Consider the following 19503-nt stretch of genomic DNA (forward strand, 5'->3'; position numbering starts at 1 on the left):
AAACTAAAGGTACTAGATGATAGGAATAAACACTGTCTGGATTAACTGTGTTAGGAACAGTATAGCTGGCTGATTAAGGGAAGAGATTTTTCCCCTCTAGTTGGCACTGGAACAGGTACCCGCAGAGGCTGTGATGTCTTAGTCTTTGAAAATTTTTGAAAATGTACCAGGCCCTGAGCAACCTGATCCAATTTCTTTGATGTTTTACTCTGCACTGCACAGGAGGTTGGACTGCATGACCTCCAGAAATCCCTTCCAACCTAATTTTTTCAGTGACACTAATGGAAAACAAATATGATGTGAGTCTTTAGAGATACTTAGTCTAACCTCAGTAGCATTCTTAGCACTTAATGAGAACTGAAGTCTGGAAGTACAGGCAAGCATTTAGTGCCTGAAGCACTTCAAGCTCTGTGGAGAAGAGCCAGGAGAGAGACTCTTGGAAAGGTGGGAGAGTTGGGATGGTCAATGCAAAGCAAAGATTTGGGAGAGCAGTCCATGCAGCAGCCTTCTCTTGGGCCATGAGCTGATAAATGACCTGTGCTTTTGTAAATGAGACTCTCCTGTCCTGAAGAACCATGTGCTGCTGCCCTCAACATTTTCTCACTGCATTTTCTCTATGGGCTGATGTTTTTCAGTCTGGTTGGTGAAATTGTTGCCAGATACAAAACTATGCAGTTAAAAGGTCATTGTCTTTTAAAATTCAGATATTACCACCTCTTTTTACCAAAGTCTTAGGGAATTGTGACAAAGAATTTGTCTTCAGTTTGTTGAAAGCAAATATTATGTCCTTGATGTATATTTTGATTAAAATGAAACAGCTTTACCTTGATTACTTTTTAGTGGTTTCATGCCATGTTTAGTTTTCAGAACTCTCAAGATCTCTATGGTCAATTAAGTGATCTCTGACAGTAGGTATATACTATGAAAGAATATACATCTATTACCCTTACTTAACATTGCTCTCCCAACAGCTTTGATCTCCTTGTTTTATAACCAGAGGCTGCTGGAAAAATTGCATCTCATAACTTTAAACAAAGCACATCTCCTTTAATGTCAAGGGTAAAGAAATCAGGGTTGTATGTCTTGCATTTCTCACCTGCACTCTACTGGAAGAGGATTTGGGGAGCCTAGGGTTTGCTTTGATTTTGACAATATGGAGAATGTCACAAAGAATAATTGAGATCATTAACTTTAAAGACCTGGCTCCTGTCAGGCTGAAGAATTGAATTGATTTTACCTCAGCAGTCAACACCCTGATCTGATCTGTTCAGATCAGACATCTTCCTTACAGGTATGCTTTAGCAAATGATACACATAATTTTAAGTTCATAATTATAAACTTATAAATTATAATTTTAGAACTGTTACTTAATTGCACTGGAGATTTTTAAAAGTAAATTAGGCGTTAAATAACTGGCCTGAAATATATTTGAAACAAATAGACACTAACATTTACTTTTTATTCAATTTTTTTTTTACTATTTTAAAATACATGTAACTTGCAGGGAACAAATCCATGATCAGATTCCTGCTGTACTTTTTGATGTGAATGCCCCAAAGGTTTCATCTGACTCTTTGTGAAATTCTCTATTCTGACTAATTATTTCAGTGAGCATCTTCTCAGACAACTTCTAAGAACAAGTTTCCAGTGTTTTCATTTAGATTATAATTTTCATAAGGACTTCAAAAATAGATAAAGGTTTTTAAAAGCCTTTTGGAAGTATTCTTTAGTCTGTTGAACATACCCAGGGAAAGTGTAACTTCCAAAAAAGTGAGGAAGTTGTTTGCGTGACAGCTCTGTGAACATACAAGTGATCTCTTTATTCTCTTTCTGTTCCAAATTATTTCTGTAACATGAATTTTGAGGAATAACTAATAACTAATGACACCAACATCTTGGAGCAAAAGAGGATTGAAAAGGAGCTGGATATAGGATGCAAGACAGTGCGTGTACTGTTGCATCCTCCAGGTATCATTGATCTGTTCTTCCTCTCCCTGGTCTTTGGTTCAGGTTTATGTAGAAGCTTCCTGAAAATCTCCTTTCCAAACAGTAAGAACTACCTGGTAAACCAGCCTGACTTCTGGTGTACTGTAGACACCAACAAGGTGTACAGGAATTGTGTCCTGTGCCAGGGTTGGTTGTTCCCCCATCCCCCCAAAAAAAAAAAAAAAAAAATTGCTAGAAAAAGTAACACAGTCAGAATATAAAGTATATAATATAAATTATTAAGCTTTATTTAAAGTAATGGAATTAAAACCAAGTTGAAGATGGATTAGCTGTACATTTCAGAATGTACCTTCTCACAAATGCATTCAGGAGAATTTTTATCAAAATATAAGAGCTCTTAGGGTTTTTTTCCTTGACATTAATCAGGTACTATCCTTGGAGCTATAGCCTCTCATTGCAAGATTTCTGTTACCAATGACATCACTGAAGTTCTCCACTTAAAAGACAAATTAGTTTTTTGAAAGATAAATATTGGTAAGTATTTTTTCCACTGCTAGCAGGCAGGAGTTTTTTACAATTCCTCTTCTGAATATCTCTCTTAGCCTTAGAAAACCCTGATTATACCAATGGGGGAAGGGTCTACTAAGGAAAACTCTGTGTATGAATGAAAAATAACACAGCAAATATTTTCTATATAGAACTTGTTTTAGGCTATTAGTTTGAAGAATTACCTTCCTGAATACTGTATACAATCTGATTGATGAGGACATAGCTGGAGTATACCACTAGGATTTGGAAGCAGAGCAGCACCACTCATTTATGCACGCTGGAGCTGACTAGCAAATATGAAATATTTATAACATTATCTATTCTTGCTAATCATATTTTAGAGAATTTCACAAAGCATAAGAAGGTTCTCATTAAAGTCAGCAAAACCAAAACTGTGATACTGCTGAATGCTTTCAAGTTTCCTATTTTATCAGGACCAGAGTGAGCTTATTTGTTTGTATTTCTGCATACATATTCAGATATGTAAATATGCATATTTGAGTACTACTAAGTAGTCTTCAGGTGCTGAGGAATGGCCAGGATGTTCATGATTTGTCTTCATAGGTTCTTCATAAAGTGTATTAGTGTTATGCCTTTTTTCTTTCTACTTGTGTCTTGTTCTTCCATTTAGATATTTGTAGTGTACATTATCCTTTCATTTAATAATCCTGTTCTGATTATTCAGGCCACTTAGGATGTCATTTATTCTTTAACTTCAAGTGTCACCAGAATCAGCCTTTGTCCCTCTCCCAGCCCTGACCCTGTTATTATTAAAGGACATTATTTAGTAACAAGAAAAGATGTTCAAATTGACACCATAAAATATTTTTTGCAATTTTTTTGAGTGTAGTGTTGTGGCCCATTTTTCTCTTCTGGCCTTTTCAAGGTTCATTATTTATGTCTGAATATATGAAGATGAGATGCTGCATGTGAGCCATTACAAAAACCCTCACCAACCACCTAAAACACCTTCCCTTAGCATCCTTAGACTAGTATCAAACTTCTACCCTGCATCAATTGCCCCCAGTAATCAAGGGAATTCAGCCTCATGCCTGTACACACCAGCAGTCCCTGTGTGTGTATGATGCTGTCAGCAGCTGTTCTTAAACATGTTCTTCAGGTGTCTACCCTTAGAGCATGAGATGAACAGCAGGCCTGGACTGTCCAACCTGTTCTCTCTTCACAAGCTCATCTCTTGTGGCTCTGGAGGTTTGCAGACTTCACCCATGGGTGTAATTCAGGAAGGGAACCCCACTCATGTAGTTTTCTGAACAAACAAATTCCTTCTGTCAGCCAGCAGCAGTAGAGGTGGCCATTGCCTTAGGAAATGTTCTAACTAATTGAAATGCCTGAAGTTAATCCATCAAAGGAACTGTACAGTACAGGTGCCTGAATACATTTAGATATGTGCTTGTTTGAATCAATCTGGTATAAAAGTAAAATGTTTGAGAAATAAATTAACATTTCATTTAACTAAAGACATCAGAGAGTGTGGGGGAAGTAATGCAAAAATTTCAATATAAAACAGATGTAGTATGAGAGGCTAAATACAAGACGAAAACTAATTAGCTTTTCACAAAATTTAACAATTATGAATTTTATTGACAGGAAAGGATAATAGCCATTTTCACACTTTTTCTAATTATAGCTTAGCTAAAACACGTGCAGATGCCTATGTAGTTCACTATTTCTCATACATTTTCAACATTCATTAGATTAGTCTCTTCTGTTTCATTAGAGATGGTAGTTAGCACCCTCATTAAGTTACACTTCCTCTTTCCAGGTGACAGTATGTGTTTAAGGAACAAAAAATGTGAATGGTGGGAAGGAGTTAGTGTATAATCTTTAATTTTATTTTCCTGTCCATGAATCTTAGAAGTAAGAAAGGCTGAAGGTGGGAGAGAGCTCAGAGGCTGATCCAACCTCCCTGCTTGGAGCAGAGTCACCTAGAGAAAGCTGGGGCCTGTGACTAGTCAGGTTTTGAGTACCTTCACAGATGGAGCTTCCTCAAACCCACCTGGGCAACTTGTGCCAGTGTCAGGTCTCCCCTACAGTAACAAAGCCTTTTCTTACGTGCAAGTGGAATGTTACCCAAACTGTATGTGTGGTTATGCCCCCACACTTGTCTGTTTTCCTGAAATCATAATTAATACCCATTCACTCACATACATAGATACCTGTATATGTATATCCTCTTTTCTAGCAACACCTGTCATGTGTGCCAGCTCTCATTTTGGAAAAAAGAAGCCATGCTGTTGTTGAACATGAAAATAACACTTACACCCAAAGCAGTATACATGCTTAGTTGCTTTTTTGGTTTTTGAGGGTTTGTTTGTTTAATTGTTTGTTTTGGGGTTTTTTTAATTATTCCAGTACTTCAGGTCTGTAATGAAATCCTTTTTCTTAGCTCTGTTGCAAAGGGGGAAGGAGAATTTTTCTGTCAAGAGTTTGAAGCACATGAGTAATGTTTCACATTTGGAACATTTTGCAGCAATTCTTCCACTTATGTGTCTTAAACAGCTAGGCTGAAAGTTGTGGGGGGGTTTTATTGGTTTTTTTTACTCATTAGAGCTGGAAACAACTACTGTTGCATGGTTTTGCTGATGGATGAGAAATAATAACTTATGTAATACAACTTATGGGTGTTATTTATAGTCTCCAGTGTGATTTCATGGAGAGCCTCCTGAGGCAAAGAAGCAACGGATGGGATGTGAGTTCTACAGAGACTGTTCCCATGTGGTCTCTCTATTCCACATTGTTTAGGGACATTGAGTTTTAGTGCTGTTGCTTTTAAACTCTATGGAGGGGAAAAAAATAAATCGGTGAAATAATGATGCTAAGGGCCCTGCAATGATACTAGAAAAGAGATTGTGTGGTTAAATATTACCAAAGGGCTTATGTAAGATATTTTTGAAACATCTGTCTGTGTGTTTTTAAAAAAATCTGAGGTGAATTCACAAAAGAAATACATTTCTTATGAGTGTTAGTGCTTTCAAAGAGGTGCACAGCCATGAGATGCAGTTTTGATTGCGTGAGAAGACAAGATAAGATGTTCATTTCAGTGAAATATCAGAGTTTCAGAATATCGTTTTCCACAGCACTGTGCAGCAACAGGGAGGGGCTGAGGTGGTCACAGTTGTCAGACTTGGCTTATGAGGTGTTAATCTTGAATTTCTGTTCATTAATAGTCAACAAACAAAAGGGTTTTGGAACAACTGTGTTAATTTTAGATTCATTTGAACTAAAGAGATTATTTTGAATTATGATTCTGGTAAATGTGATAGGGAAGATTTGTATAGAAGCAGTTTTTTCTAGATGAAATTTTTAATGCATAATCAGCATGCCAGGCAGTTAAGTAATCCCTCATCTAAGAACAGAATAATGAATTTAAAAAAGAAAGGAAAAAAACCCCTAGAAATTGGCAACAAGCTATAGCTCAAATTTTAGTTAATCCATGTTACATTGTTATTGACTGTGACTATGCAAGTTTCTTCATGGACAGAGGTTTTAACTGCTTCTAAAATAGTTTCAGAGGAGATGGCAGTAATGTTTGAGACTTCATTAAAGACTGCTTATTCTGGTGTTTGCACAGACAGCTGAGATCATAAACACCAGTCTGTATGATCGGTTCTTTATGATAAGAAAAAAACTGATTGAGTGCCTCAAAAGCTGTCATGAAACCAGAGATTAAACAGATTCATCTTGAAGAAAGCAGCAGCAGAGGAGAGATCTTCTTTTTCTTATGATTTTCCCATCTCTTCCATCCTTCCTACTTCCCTGTTAAGTTTTGTTAGCCCATGTCTCTGATGGGCCTAGAGCATCCCACTCTCACCCAAAATGCCATGGAGGAGCCATCATGATGGTAACTGAAGCCATCTGCATGCAGCTTGCAAATTCTCCATGGAGAGCAAGGGAGTGAAAATCAGCTCAGGTGCCATTTTTTGGAAAAATTTTGAGGGGAGAGCATGAGTAATGAAGATGAGAACAGGGACAGTCTCTGTTCATGACATAATAATTTTAAGAACACTGCTCTGGTTATTGACTCCAGACAAGCCTCCAGTTTCAGCCTTGCCTAACTGAACTTCTTTGTTCTCTCATTTCAAATGGGAGTTTGATACACAATTAGAAGGATCTCCACCATCAGTTAACCATACCAGTTAGAAGAATCCTTGCTTCTTAACTCAGAATTAAACTTGCAGTGGGAATGTGTCAATGGCAGTTACTCTGCTGAGCGGTCCCTTTCTGAAATTTTGGGGATTTCTCATCCTTATTGTTCATTTTCACAGAGAAGTTTTATGATTTTTGACATCTATGGGTAAAAGAAGAGCATTTTTGTTTTTCTCTCGGTCTGGGTATTTCTTGGTTTAGGTGCAATAATAAAATGTAAGTTGAGCATGGAATGTTTCTTACAAGCAAAGAAAGAAGTAACTGTTTTTGAATTAACCAACTTTCTGAGAAAAGACCCTGTCAGTCACTGGCTGAGAGAATCCTCTTCTCTGTAGCCTTTTTTGGTTGCTCAAATGTTCATGCTGGGCATTTACTCTTGATTCTAGTTGCAGCACTTCAGCCTGTATTCCAATGGGGTTTTTTTTCAGTTGCACTCCAGGTAGTAAAGCTATGTATGACAATTTCATTTTGCTATCAGATCTTTGAACTTTAAGGTTGCAAGATTCCAGGTGCTGGAAGATGTATTTTGTGTCCTGTAGTGCATGTGTCAGTATCACGAAAAGGAACGTGATCTGGAAGAAATGCACACAGGACTAAATTGGAAATTAGACCTAAAAGGTCTATTTCTGCTCTGTGCTTTCTCCTTGCTCATTGGGAAGATGGAAGTGTGTGAGCTGTGGGTCTGGTTTGTGTTGAGTATTAGCTTGGACTCCTGAGTTCAAGGCCTTGGGCAATCAGTGATCAGAGAGATGGTGCTGTCCCTGAGAGCCAGGTTGAGTTTATTTCAGTGCTGAGTGTTTTAGCTTATGGCAGAGAGATACACATTGTAAAAAATGAGATATCTATAATTTCAATGATAATGACCAACTCATGTTAATGGTCAGTTAATCATTACCAATTAACTGAAAGTGTATGATTAAGTATTTTCATTTGTAGGACTACTAACCTGACTTGAGGTATCTATTAAGGCCTGTGGTTTCATTAACTTCTTAGGCACTGCTTGACTCACACCATGAATTAGACTTCGGGATCAGCAGACCTCTATGTTTCCATCAGCGTAATTCAGAATACCAAATTTGCTTCTGAGAACTACCAGAATGGCTTATATTTCCAAAAGCAAAGATGTGTGGGAGGCAGCTGTTCCATAATGGCAGTGTGTCTGTTTGAGTAATGAACAAAGTGCAAATGATATACATCCTCCATGTGAGGCAGCAAGGTGGGCTGGAGCAGGATTTACTGCACGCTCAGTCAGGTCACAGGACAGAATCTGCCTGTTGGAGGGGGTGTCCTTCTACACTCCAGCCTAGCCTGGTGTTCTAGGCACTCTGAAAACAAGTGTCCATGGGACAGGACTGTTGACCTTGGAAATATGAGTTGGGATGTCTGTTCAGGGAGTCAGGCAGTCTGTTCAGAGGATCTTTCCCTTGAACTGTTTTCTTCAGAGATTTAAGACAGGACTAGTTGTTCCATAGCTGTATTAATGCATTATGCACTACTTTATTTTCCTTGCCAAGGCTCCTGCACAGCCAGGCATGCAGAGGTGGAGTACATTATGTACTGAATGTTAGTTTAAGCCAAATATATGTATTTTGTAAGGTGTAAATTGTAATCTGTGACACTGATCAAAAAGGTGGCTGTCTTGAGGCACATATCAGATAAAATCATTGCAGCTTAATAAAAACTTATCACCTGTATGCAGTGCAGAAAGCAGTTCACTCTTCTATGAAATGTGAGATACAGAAGCTTTATACTGTTGGAAAGCCAGGCATATTTTCAGCATATCTTAAGAGCAGTATGACAGAAATAAAGTAGGCCCCAGTGAAGCAAGGTGTTTATCTGTAATGGCCATGAAGAGTGGGGTACAACAGGAAAAACACTGTGACACAAGGGCTGAACACAGGTAAGAAATGTGAATTAGTCTGTGTTGCATGTGAGAAACCAGGAGAAGTTAGCAGAGCGTCCCCAAAGGGAGAAGCTACCATGTATTCCAAGTCTGACTTCTTTAGGTGTTTACTCAAGGAAAGTCATGATGTTGATCAGCAGTGGCTCAGGTAAGATAGCTGACACAATAAGGTTATAGACAATGTTGTATCCTTGGCAGTTACCTTTTCCTGCCTAATCCAGGACAGCACAATGCAGACATAAGCAATGGAATGTTAGAATAATGGTACAGACATGTTCAGTTGGTTACCATCCTGCCAAAAAGATAGATTTAGCCTGTTATTTGTGGGATTAATGTTGGTTGTAAAGGGATTTAACTCCGCTAATGGGCTTTTTTTTCACTTGCTCACCATCATACAGTAGAATACTGACTGATTGCAGTAATGTCTTTCAGCAGCTCCTTGCAGCACTGCAACCAACAATTTAATTTTTAGTACAGTTGGGATTAGATTTATTTGCTTGTATTACAAAGAAATACAGCACTTATTCTGCTGTGAACAGATCTAGGAAGGGAAAATGTCTTTTCTGACCTGACTTGGATTGCAGAGCAGCAGATCCACTGAAATGTTGTGTCTCTGACATGCCACGAAAACAAGGCTTGGGCGTCTCACTGTTCGGTCAGTAATGTGCATTCCGTGTGCTACTCTAGAGCCCTTCTCAGTCCACTCTCCATTGTGAAAAAAAGAAAGGCTGGAAAAAATAAAGGCACTAATCTACCTGAAGTAAGACTGTTGTAAACTTTAACTCCTAGAGGCTTTTCACACACCATTTTCTTACAAGCTGAAATTTATGAAGTTATTAATGCAAATAGTATTCTGACTAATACATTTGGAATTTATAGGATGTATGTACAGATCATGCTTATTTTGTTTGGGGTTGTATTGTTGGTGTATACTAATTTACATTTAAATTGTTATCCATGTGGAAGGAGAGGGAAGCACGGTATGGTGCTTTCATGTACTGCCTTCAGTCATAAGAGATACAATTTACATGCTGTGCTTGAAAAATCCCTCTCCTGTCCAAGGAAGAAATAGGTCAAACCTGTGCTCAGTTGTTTTTCATCACTTCAGTCAGTTGGTGTGGGGACACCGAAGGCGGCACAGGGGAAAACAAATGAGATGACAGATGAAGCCTGCAATTGTTTAAGATGGTGTATGCTCTACATGGATCTTCATATGACCCAGCCAAGGCTGGAAGGAAGCTAATCAGTTCACTTTATACTCAGTAATGATAGCAGGAGGGGTTCTTATAGGGAACAAAGATAATTTGTCCTTTACTTGATGCTCATTTTGGTTGTTAAGAAAACATGCATATGCAATAGGATGGGAGGTATCACACTGCTTGGTGGTGACCCCAGCTGAAAGCAATATACATCTACAGTCTGTCTAAAGGGATGCCTCAGCAAGGAAAGTCTAATATTTTTCCTACAATATTTGTTGTGAATACAACAGATTCACAGTCGGAGAGTGAGGCTTCTCCTGTGAAACGGCCACGGCTACTGGATGACAGTAACGACAGGCCTGAAGAAACCAGTCGATCCAAACAGAAGAGTAGACGTCGATGCTTCCAGTGCCAAACAAAACTGGAACTAGTACAGCAGGAGCTGGGATCATGTCGCTGTGGTGAGTACAGCTTGGCAGTAGCATCCGGCTTTCAAATGCAGCCGTCCTCTGGTCTGTGTCACACATGGAAATACAGAGAACACTTGCATTTTTCACCTTGCAAAGATGCTTTAAACAGAAGCTATAACTTCCATTGGTCGCAAAAAGTTATAATTAGTTCCTCAAATTTCCCCTTTAAAACTTTGCCCTTGTTGTACTGCCTTGTCTCAAGAGATGGCAGATATTAATGAATTCAGCTTCAGAAGTTCTCCTGAAGACAGGAAGGGCATCATACCCACTTGAGAAGAAGCACAAAGCACATAAATAAATATGCAGAGGTTTCTATAGAGTGTAAAGGAACATAGGTCAGTAGCTGCTTCTGCATGTTATAATTACATAAATATTAAAAACTTAAATCAAAACCTCCCTCTAACCGAAAATATTTTCATTTTCATGCTTAGTTTGTGTGGGAAAGACTTATTGTTCACCATACACTTAAAATCATCCAACTTGGCTTTTCCAAAGTTGATGACACTGTTCAGGTAGTTGAATTGAAGACAATAATCCCATGCAGGCAGCTAATTAAGGGTTTCATATTAAATGCAAATAATCTTTCTGAAACAATAATTAATGTGACTGGATTCCAAAGGAGATGCTCTCTCCTTCATGGAACAATTGCATTCTTAACTGGTTTAAATGTGCTTGTTAGACCCGGTGATAATGGCATGAGGTAGTTTTACCTGCTAAGTATTTTTTCATATAATCATGTATCGAAGGTTGCATTGGACTGTCTGACAGTGCTTTTATTGATATATTTGGAGAAGTTTGTTTCAGTTACTCCATTGTGTCTCAGGCAGGGGTTAATTTCCAAAGGATCTGTGCAGATGATAGGTGCAATTCACCTGTGAGTTGCACCTGTGAAATATAAAATCTTGTGTTAATACATTATCTGGAGACAAGGCATGTCCTTAGCAGCAGTGTGGAGAGGAAGGGTGGGCTAAGGTGGTTACAAAGACAGTTAATCCTATACTGAATACCAAATGCCAAGTGAAAAGAAGGGACAGAAAGCTGCAAAGATTTTGGGTTATGCTTTGGTCTCTTCTTCAGCATCTGTTTGTCTTCAGGCTCTAGAGATTACTGTTGTGTTGTGCTCTTTTGAACATGAGATAAGGCTTTGTTTTGATATTGGAGCACTGGCACAGAACTTACATTATCTGTAAAGCCACCAAACATGAAATCGAAAGCTGTAATGCTGAAATTCCTGTTATGGAAATCATGTGTCAGGATACTTTGAAGTGTCTGGTAACGTTTTTATCAAACTGAAGAAATTCAAGGCTATCAATGACACATTTTGGTATGGCTCTTTCTGCTCAGATGGTAAAGGCAGGAATTTCTGCTCTTGGTCTGCTGTCGTCAAGTATACAACAACTCGGGCTGCTCACAGGCACCTGTCTGAAATAGCAGAATGGTCCCAAATACTGGGAGAGTTTGAATTTTGGGGTGGATTGGATAAATGATTGCTTAACCACTATGTAACATCATTAATCTTTCCTGCATTCTGCAATATTGGAGCTATGTAAGAGCAATTAAGTGGAAAGCAACTTTTAACAAGCCCTTTCATTGATCAGTAATGTTTTTTAAATTATATAAGACCTGCCTTTTTTTTTTTTCCTGTAAAGTGGACTACAGATACATTTGGTTGGTTCCTCTCAAGTTTTCATGCAGTGGTTCCATAATTCAATACTTTTGTAATATAAATGTTGTAGGAATTATTCTTTCATTTTCTTCTACTGGGTATATATAGCTTTATGGAAGTACTTCTGTTAAAGTTCATAAAATATGTTAATAAAACATGAATGTGAAAAAAATTCTGAATTCCTCGGCAATAAGTGAGGAGATGAAAATTTGCATCCCTGTATTACATCCTACACAGTTTATAGTTTGTATTATAAACATTTCTATTCTATACTTTTAATGAGAAAATAGAAGGCAGGAGTCTATTTCCATGTATCCAAGAGGGCTGAAAAAACTGGAAATCTTTGGTTTCTGTGCAGTTACGGTGTTTCATTAATACTGTGTGCAGTAAGGGTGTGTTATCTGTGCTCTGATGTGATGTGAATGTGGGCATGCCCTGTGCCACTTACCTTTAATAGTCAGATTAATAACAAGCAAGATGAATGCTACCACTGAGCCACACTGGGCACCTCAGCTTCACATCACCCAAACTGCTTCACCAATTTTCAGCAGCATGTGTGGTCAGTTTTAAAGATGCTGCCTGAGAAACCATTCTTGCTAGCTTGCCCTGCTGTCTGTAAAATTAGGTTGCTTTAGGTCATGAACGACAAGCCCATTCAAAACCCCTGAGAGGACATGAGGGAAATGCAGTAGAACAAATCTGTCAAATTGTCATTTGTTTAAAATATTTCCTAAATCCACAGGACTGGGTTATACTTTTCTCTCCTAATGTGAAGCACAGGTAATGAATGTGGTCAGGTGGAGGTGATGAGATAGAATCAACTGGTGTAAGATAAGCACATATACTCTTCAAAAGTAATGATCAGCACAGAACATTGTTTGATCTGAGTTTTGAACCACTGATATTAAATTCTTGGCATCTTAATCCTGAACCAAAGCAATGGGGAAAAAATGGGGGAAACTCCTCCCAGTTTTAAACATTAAGAGAAAATCTGTTATCAGGATCAATAAAAAGGCAGACAACATCTTCAGAATGATAAGTGTGTGTGTTTGCTTGGATGTAAGGAAAAAGGATTTAATGCATAAAAATGTTGATCCAAAGCTGTGTCTGAAACAGTCTTGTTAAAATCCAAATTCACTCCAAAGACAAACGATTTGTTTGCCGTTGCACATCTTCTAGTCCTAATGTTTAAAGTACTGGAAATCATCTTATTTTTTGATGATTTGTCCTGGTGATTCCTCCAGTGAGATTTTTAGTGAGACATAATGGAAAGGAAAATATATACATACTGAACAAGGTTTTAATGTAGACATATCTGCAAATACTGGGACTTGTCCAACAAGGAACAGCCTTTTTCAGAAGGAGACAGAGAGAGTGACTGGTGCTTTACATCAGCTCAGAGATCTTTGGGAGGCTGCTGTATTGGCTCTCCTGTCTCCTGTAAGCCTTGTCCAGAGGAAGGTGATGCTGCTGAGCTCGTTCTCTTGACACTACATGGAATTTTAGACAGATTTGACAGTGCTGCAGGGCTTTGCTGTGAAGAACAACAATTCACTACTGAGAAGGGAGTTCCAGCAATTCAAACACAACATTTTTCAGATGTAGAAAGATTTGTTTGTTTTCATACACACATACTCTCAAGATCTTCTTTCATTCTTCTTCCGCTGTGTTCAAGTTACTAACTGCTGACAAGAAATTCACATCTCATAAATAATGCTTAAGAGCCATTGCTGTATAAATTGAATGTGTTATGAATTGTGATGGGCCTTTTTGTAGCATTCTATGCCCGGAGCAGGAAGAACAGAGGATGTCATTTTCATTAATTTCTAATGAGGTGCCAATTAAAGCTAAGGAAGGAACTCAGAAGGGAAGAGTCACAGAGCTCCCCTGAATCCTGTGCCCCGGGGCTGTCAAACGAGTGAGCTGCCAAGCCTCCTCTGAAAGTTCCAGTAAATTACAAACTCATCCAGAGCACACACAAGACAAATTCAGCTTCCCTTTGATCTTCAAAAAAGCAATTTGTAAGACGAGTTCTGAGCCTTTTCACACAGCAATCTGGGAGAAGTGATAGGAATTGTTAATTGCTGATGCACTTTGCAAGCTCCAGTGAGAAAGAGAAATTTTAAAATGAATTCTCATTTTGAGCTTCTGACAGGATAACCTTTATATCAGCACCACTAAAACAAAATCAGCTTCCTGTGCACTGTTTGTAGGTGACAGTAAGACTAGGCAAGTCCTGCAGACAGCAGTGTTCTGTAGTTTGGGCTGGATGGCCCTTCCAATAGTTCAGTGTCTTACAATGGGTAATGATTGTATTGAAATATTTTTTATTTCATAATAAATTTAGGAGTCAGTTTTATCATCAAAGAATTGCAGGAATCATATTCTTCAAGTTACACTCTGATACAGCATTTCTGCAAGTAGTCTGAAATCAATTGCCTGTGATCCTTCCTTCCTGAAAAGGAAGTGGTTGCCTCACTGGTGTCATAACTGGGTGATTACCAGAGAGTTGGTTCAAAACTAGGGGCTCTGAATGTGTAAGTGGAAGTAGCTATAAAACACTGAGTTCTGGAAATGTATTGTAAAAAAGGCAGGTTGATTAGTTGCAGGCCTATAAATTTCTAGGCCTGCCCTTAATTGCTTGACTAGGTGTATATTGCTACTAAATAAAGTTATGTACAGTTTTAAAAGACTAGACTGAGCTGTAAAATTTTAATCTATAGAAATTATTTGCACAGAAAGCAAAACTTAATTTTATGAAAGAGACTTACAGTTTTACAGTAAAAAGCAGTTCTGGTAACACTGGGTCTGTGGTACCAAGCCACCACGCAGAAGTCTGTAGTGATCTTGTTGTTGGAATTGCATGAGAAATATGATCCACTTCTAGTCAGCAGTTAAAGAAAAATTAGTGTAGTGTGCCAGCTCTGCAGCAGCTTTTGTGTAGAACACTTTGGTGTTTGTTGGCCACATCTTTATGGGTGTCTGTACCTCAGGCTCCACCTGCCTCTTGGCAGCCAGTGGGGTGGCTGAGATAACAGGCCCTGCAAAGCAAGCCAGGCTGTAGCTTCCAGCAGCAGTGCCATTTGTTTGTGTGCTTCTCAGATAGGAATTGTAATGTTTTTCCTGTTCTTGGGCCAGAGGAGGTACTTAAGAGGACAGGAAGACATTGAGACCTTCCAGCTTGATCACACTTGAAAAATAATTGCTCAGTCATTTGGTGTTCTGATCAAACACTTGCTAGCCATATTTCTTGCCTGTGTGGATAAGAAATCTTCTCTTGGAATTTTACTGGCCTAGGTTATGCTGAAAGAACCTACAATTTCCTGGAATGCATCTGGCCTAACAGCTGTGCCCTCGCTGCTGCTCTTGGGGGAGGCTGCTGCAAGCACTAACCTCAGGCAGAGGTGAAGGCACAATGTGGTTGTTTGCAATTTTAATTTGGGAGATGTTGGCAAGTACTGATGTTTGTCTGCTTTTTGATTGGAAGGGATGCAGTTCACAAGTGGCCTCTACAGCAGTAAGACTGAGCCAGGAAACAAGAGTCAAGCTTTGCAACTGAGCCAGAGAGCCACCTCAGGCTGCTGAGCACCTGGAATTGAGGGTGAAGCACATGGCCCACCACAGCCTGCTCCTTTAGAAGGGCATAAATTTCCTTCCTAGTTACTGTGCTTATTTTTCCCCATTCCTGTTTTTCGTTTAGTTCTGTATAAATCTGTAACAATCTGTTGAAATTCTTTTCTTGGTGTTACTGTCAGTTTTTTTTTGTTTTGGTCTAAGCACAGGGATAAGAGGGAGAGAAAAACAGACTTCTATCAAGCACTAGCAGGAACAAAATACATCCACACAGCAGAGACTGTACTTACAGATAAAATGGAAGCAAGTCTCACTGTCATTGAGTAATCAAAAAAGTGGAAGAAAAGCAGCTGCAGATTCTTAACTTGGATAACAGAACTGCTGGTCCATAAACACAGGAGATGAAGCACTTTGTTTGGATCGTGCCAAAATAAATTTGGAGTGATTTGATTTACTCAGTTAATTTAGAAATAATCTTCAGAAAGACAGGAAAAAAGAAACAAATTTGAATAGATAAGCTGCTCCATCTTTATACAAAGTTGTCAAACATGTATTGAAACTAATGTTTCTCTTAAAACTTGGTCAAATATTAAATCATAGTTCCATTTCCATGGAAACTTTTTTTGTGGAGGAGAATTTGTAATGGTGCTGGTAAATTCACTTTCTAGATGGATAAGGTTTATCTGGTACAAGCCAAAATGGCTTCAGGGCATGATTATGTCTTGGTATAACTGATGTACTTCCATTGATTAAGATGAAATATGCACATTGCTTCTGGAGAGTATGAGTCAGCCAGTTCAGTAAGAAGTATTAAAATAAATCTTATTAGTGACTGGTTACTACAGCCCTGGCGAGTCTTACTGTCAGCCTGTAAGATGTGCCACATTCAGCTGTCTTGTGCTGGCTGTTCTCCTAAGGGAGTTGCTCCCAGAATAGTTCTTTTGCTTCAGCCATTTCAGGAATGTCCAGCATCTTACCTTATATTGCTGCAAGTATTAAAAAAATACCCAACAAAACACAAAGTCTATTGAAGTTTGAACTTGAACTCAGATCAGGGGGGGTTTTGTTTTGTTGTATTTTATGAAGATGTTATTCCAAGACTCTAGTTCAATTGATGGGGAATAGGAGCTGTTAACTCCTGTTAATGTTGGTTTTTCTGACTAATATGTATTCTGAAAGTAGTGGAAATGAAGAAGTAGTTGGTTAATTGGTGCATCATAGACTGCAAGTGTAGGACTCAGAAAAATGCTTTAGTGTCTAGGTTTCAGAAAAGCTGTCCACAGCTTTAAAAGTGTTAATGGAGTTCATGCTCCTTATAATTAGGAATCATGAAATACTGTTTGAAGAGGCTCCAATATAATTCTCCAGCTTGTTCAATTAACATGGGTTCCTTACAGGATGTGCTGATTTTGATTTCTTCCATTGTGCTACCAAAGGTTTTGCAGTGTTGATTTAGTAATGTGTACTGAGCCTGTTCCTTACCTTCCTGTAGTCCCAATCAGTCCATATAATTGAAATGGGCTGCTCATCTTTTAAGTCGCCAAGTTCTCCTTAAGTAAAACAAGTTAGGGTGTTCCTTCTAGAAACAAAAAGTGGTTTTATTTTGACATTACTGATGTGGTAAGCCCATCAGTATATAATTATAATTATAATATAATTCTGGGGATTTTCAAATAGAAACTGCAGTACTAGGTGAAAAATCAGCATTTTGCAAGCGTGCCACATTAAATCTCCTCCCTACATACCTGGATTGTAGTTACAGAAGAATGAAGTGTATCCATAAAGTGAAAGATTATGCATTTTTTTAATTGTCTTGTATGCACAAGAGACACATGGCCTAGTCAACTTGAACATAAAAATCTATCTGAGAATATCTTATATCTTTTCCAGTACCTTTAGGGAAGTATTTGCTCAGTCTCTGAGTCATTTTTTTCTTATTAAAAAAGGACAGATAAGTCCCCCTTAAAAATTATTCGAACATGTTTGTCCATATGTTAACAAACAGCTGTACACAGAAGTACTGATTCTACTAGTACTTGGTACTTGAAGTAGACACAGAAGGCCCAAAAATATGCCATAATAATCTGATGAATCCTGAAGGAACATTAACAGCTAGTTAACTGACCCACAAGGTAAGGCTTAGGTAGGGAGGAATGTGAATTTTGTTGATGAAAGTCTTAAGATATTCACTGGAAGAAGTTGGGAAAGAACATAGCCACAACTGCTGCACCAGAACTGGGAGGAGAAAAAGGATAATTGAAAGGAATTGTCTAAATTTGCTTGAAAAGTCAGAATTCTTTCCAGGAGCTAGAGTATTTTCCCCTTAAGGAATGCCCTTAAATAAAATCTTATCTTAGAGAAAAATACCATCTGTGGTCCTAAATTCATAATTCTGTTATAAGAAGGTGTTACAGGTAGGTACGGAGACTTGAGACTACTTAATGTGGATGTTTTAAGGGTATTGATGTTCTAAGGAAATGGCATTAAGATCAGTGTGCATCAGTTTTCACAAAAGTAAAAAGAATAGTATTTGTCTGTGTCAGGGCCTTTTAGTATGAAGTATTACTGGCCTTGGAGGAAAGTTTCAAGAGCTGAGAAACTGCATCAGTGGATATTATAATCACATCTGAATATTCAGTAAGTTTTAAAGGTAATATATTTATTTACTGTATCTTTATACATTTTGAAATGCAGATGCTTACAGAGGTGTTCAGGGCTGTTAAACACTCCTGAGTGGATGAAAGTGTTGCAAGTTACAGGCACAAATCATTTATGGGGGTCCTGCCACACTCTGAACACGCAGGAGCCAGGAATGTTTTGTAAGTCTACACCAAAAGAAAGAAAAAAAGGGATTAGTGGTAATGTACATTGCTCTAAGCATTTGTTTTCCTTTGTGGTGTAAATGGAACTTCTGAATGGAGGTCTATTTTCCTGTGATTAGAAGAAGAATTACTCTTGACACAGATTGCAAGAGGCTACAGTAACAGAAGATTTTCATGGAGCAGAAAGTGTAATCTAAGAGACCCTGAACAGAAGGTGTAAATAAGGAATGAAGACATAAAACACATTTTATTTAGGTTTAAAAGAAGTAGAGCTGCTTCTCTCTTGTTTGGCCAGCAAGCCTAGCTGCTCTCAGACTGTAGATCACTATGGTGCAACCTCTAGGAAGCTACTGAAACCCAGGGCATAAGTAATACAACTCAGGAAATAGACTGAAAGTCAAACCTGGAATTGTATTCAGCATGTGATGAGGTCAAAGTACATGCAGAATCCAGGAGAACTGTTACAATTAATGCAACACATACTGGATCTTAGTACAGACCCTTTCATTATTCATTCCAGTTCTTTGTTAGTAGCCTTATCTTTCCTGCATTTTCATTGGGCTAAACAAAATTACACACATACATTATTGAATCACTAGGTATTGCTTGCTATTTTAATTAACTTTCTGGGTACACCTCGGCTTTTAATTAAATCCTCAGCTTCTGGGAGAAGTGTATAAGCTCAGGTGGGTTTTGTGTAGAGAATTCTAGAAGTACTAAAGCTCACACAGCTCTTTTTAAAGTGTTAAATATTGCACAAGTCCCAGCTCTGACCTTAGGAGAGCTCTGTCATCCCCCTGCCATTTCTCAGGACACTTAAATTAAGGTTTCACACCACTCAAATCTAGAGATGTTGAGTAGGAAACAAATGCCTCTTGATAAGCTGGTATAACCCATGGAATATTTAATTGTATAGCATTACTAGCATTTAGTGATAGTGTGATAGTGATAGGTGATAGTGTCACCTATTATTGGGAGTTACCTCTACTTCATTAGCTGCCTTGGACCACTAGGAGGCCTTTTTGACATAATTCTGCTTTTTTACTGTGCATCCTGTTCTTTGCCTTCATTTTCCCACATAACCTTGTGAAACTAGGAGTGATTTGGGAGGTGCAGTATTATTTCAGTGTGTTCTTGGTCGTGCAAATGTGGCAGTGAATATTCCTTTTACAAGTCTAGCAGTGATACTAATTCCTCTTGAATGTG

General features: G+C 38.3%; 1 protein-coding gene across 1 annotated transcript in view; it reads left to right on the plus strand.

Moving 5' to 3' along the window:
* ZFAND3 (zinc finger AN1-type containing 3) overlaps positions 1-19503 on the plus strand; it is a 135171-nt gene that overhangs the window by 105269 nt on the left and 10399 nt on the right. The window contains exon 6 of the mRNA XM_030235827.2: positions 10057-10227. Coding sequence (XP_030091687.1) covers positions 10057-10227 — 171 coding nt within the window. The remainder of the gene's footprint in view (positions 1-10056; positions 10228-19503) is intronic.

Source organism: Serinus canaria, chromosome 3 (assembly GCF_022539315.1).
Source record: "Serinus canaria isolate serCan28SL12 chromosome 3, serCan2020, whole genome shotgun sequence".
NCBI classification, from domain to species: domain Eukaryota; kingdom Metazoa; phylum Chordata; class Aves; order Passeriformes; family Fringillidae; genus Serinus; species Serinus canaria.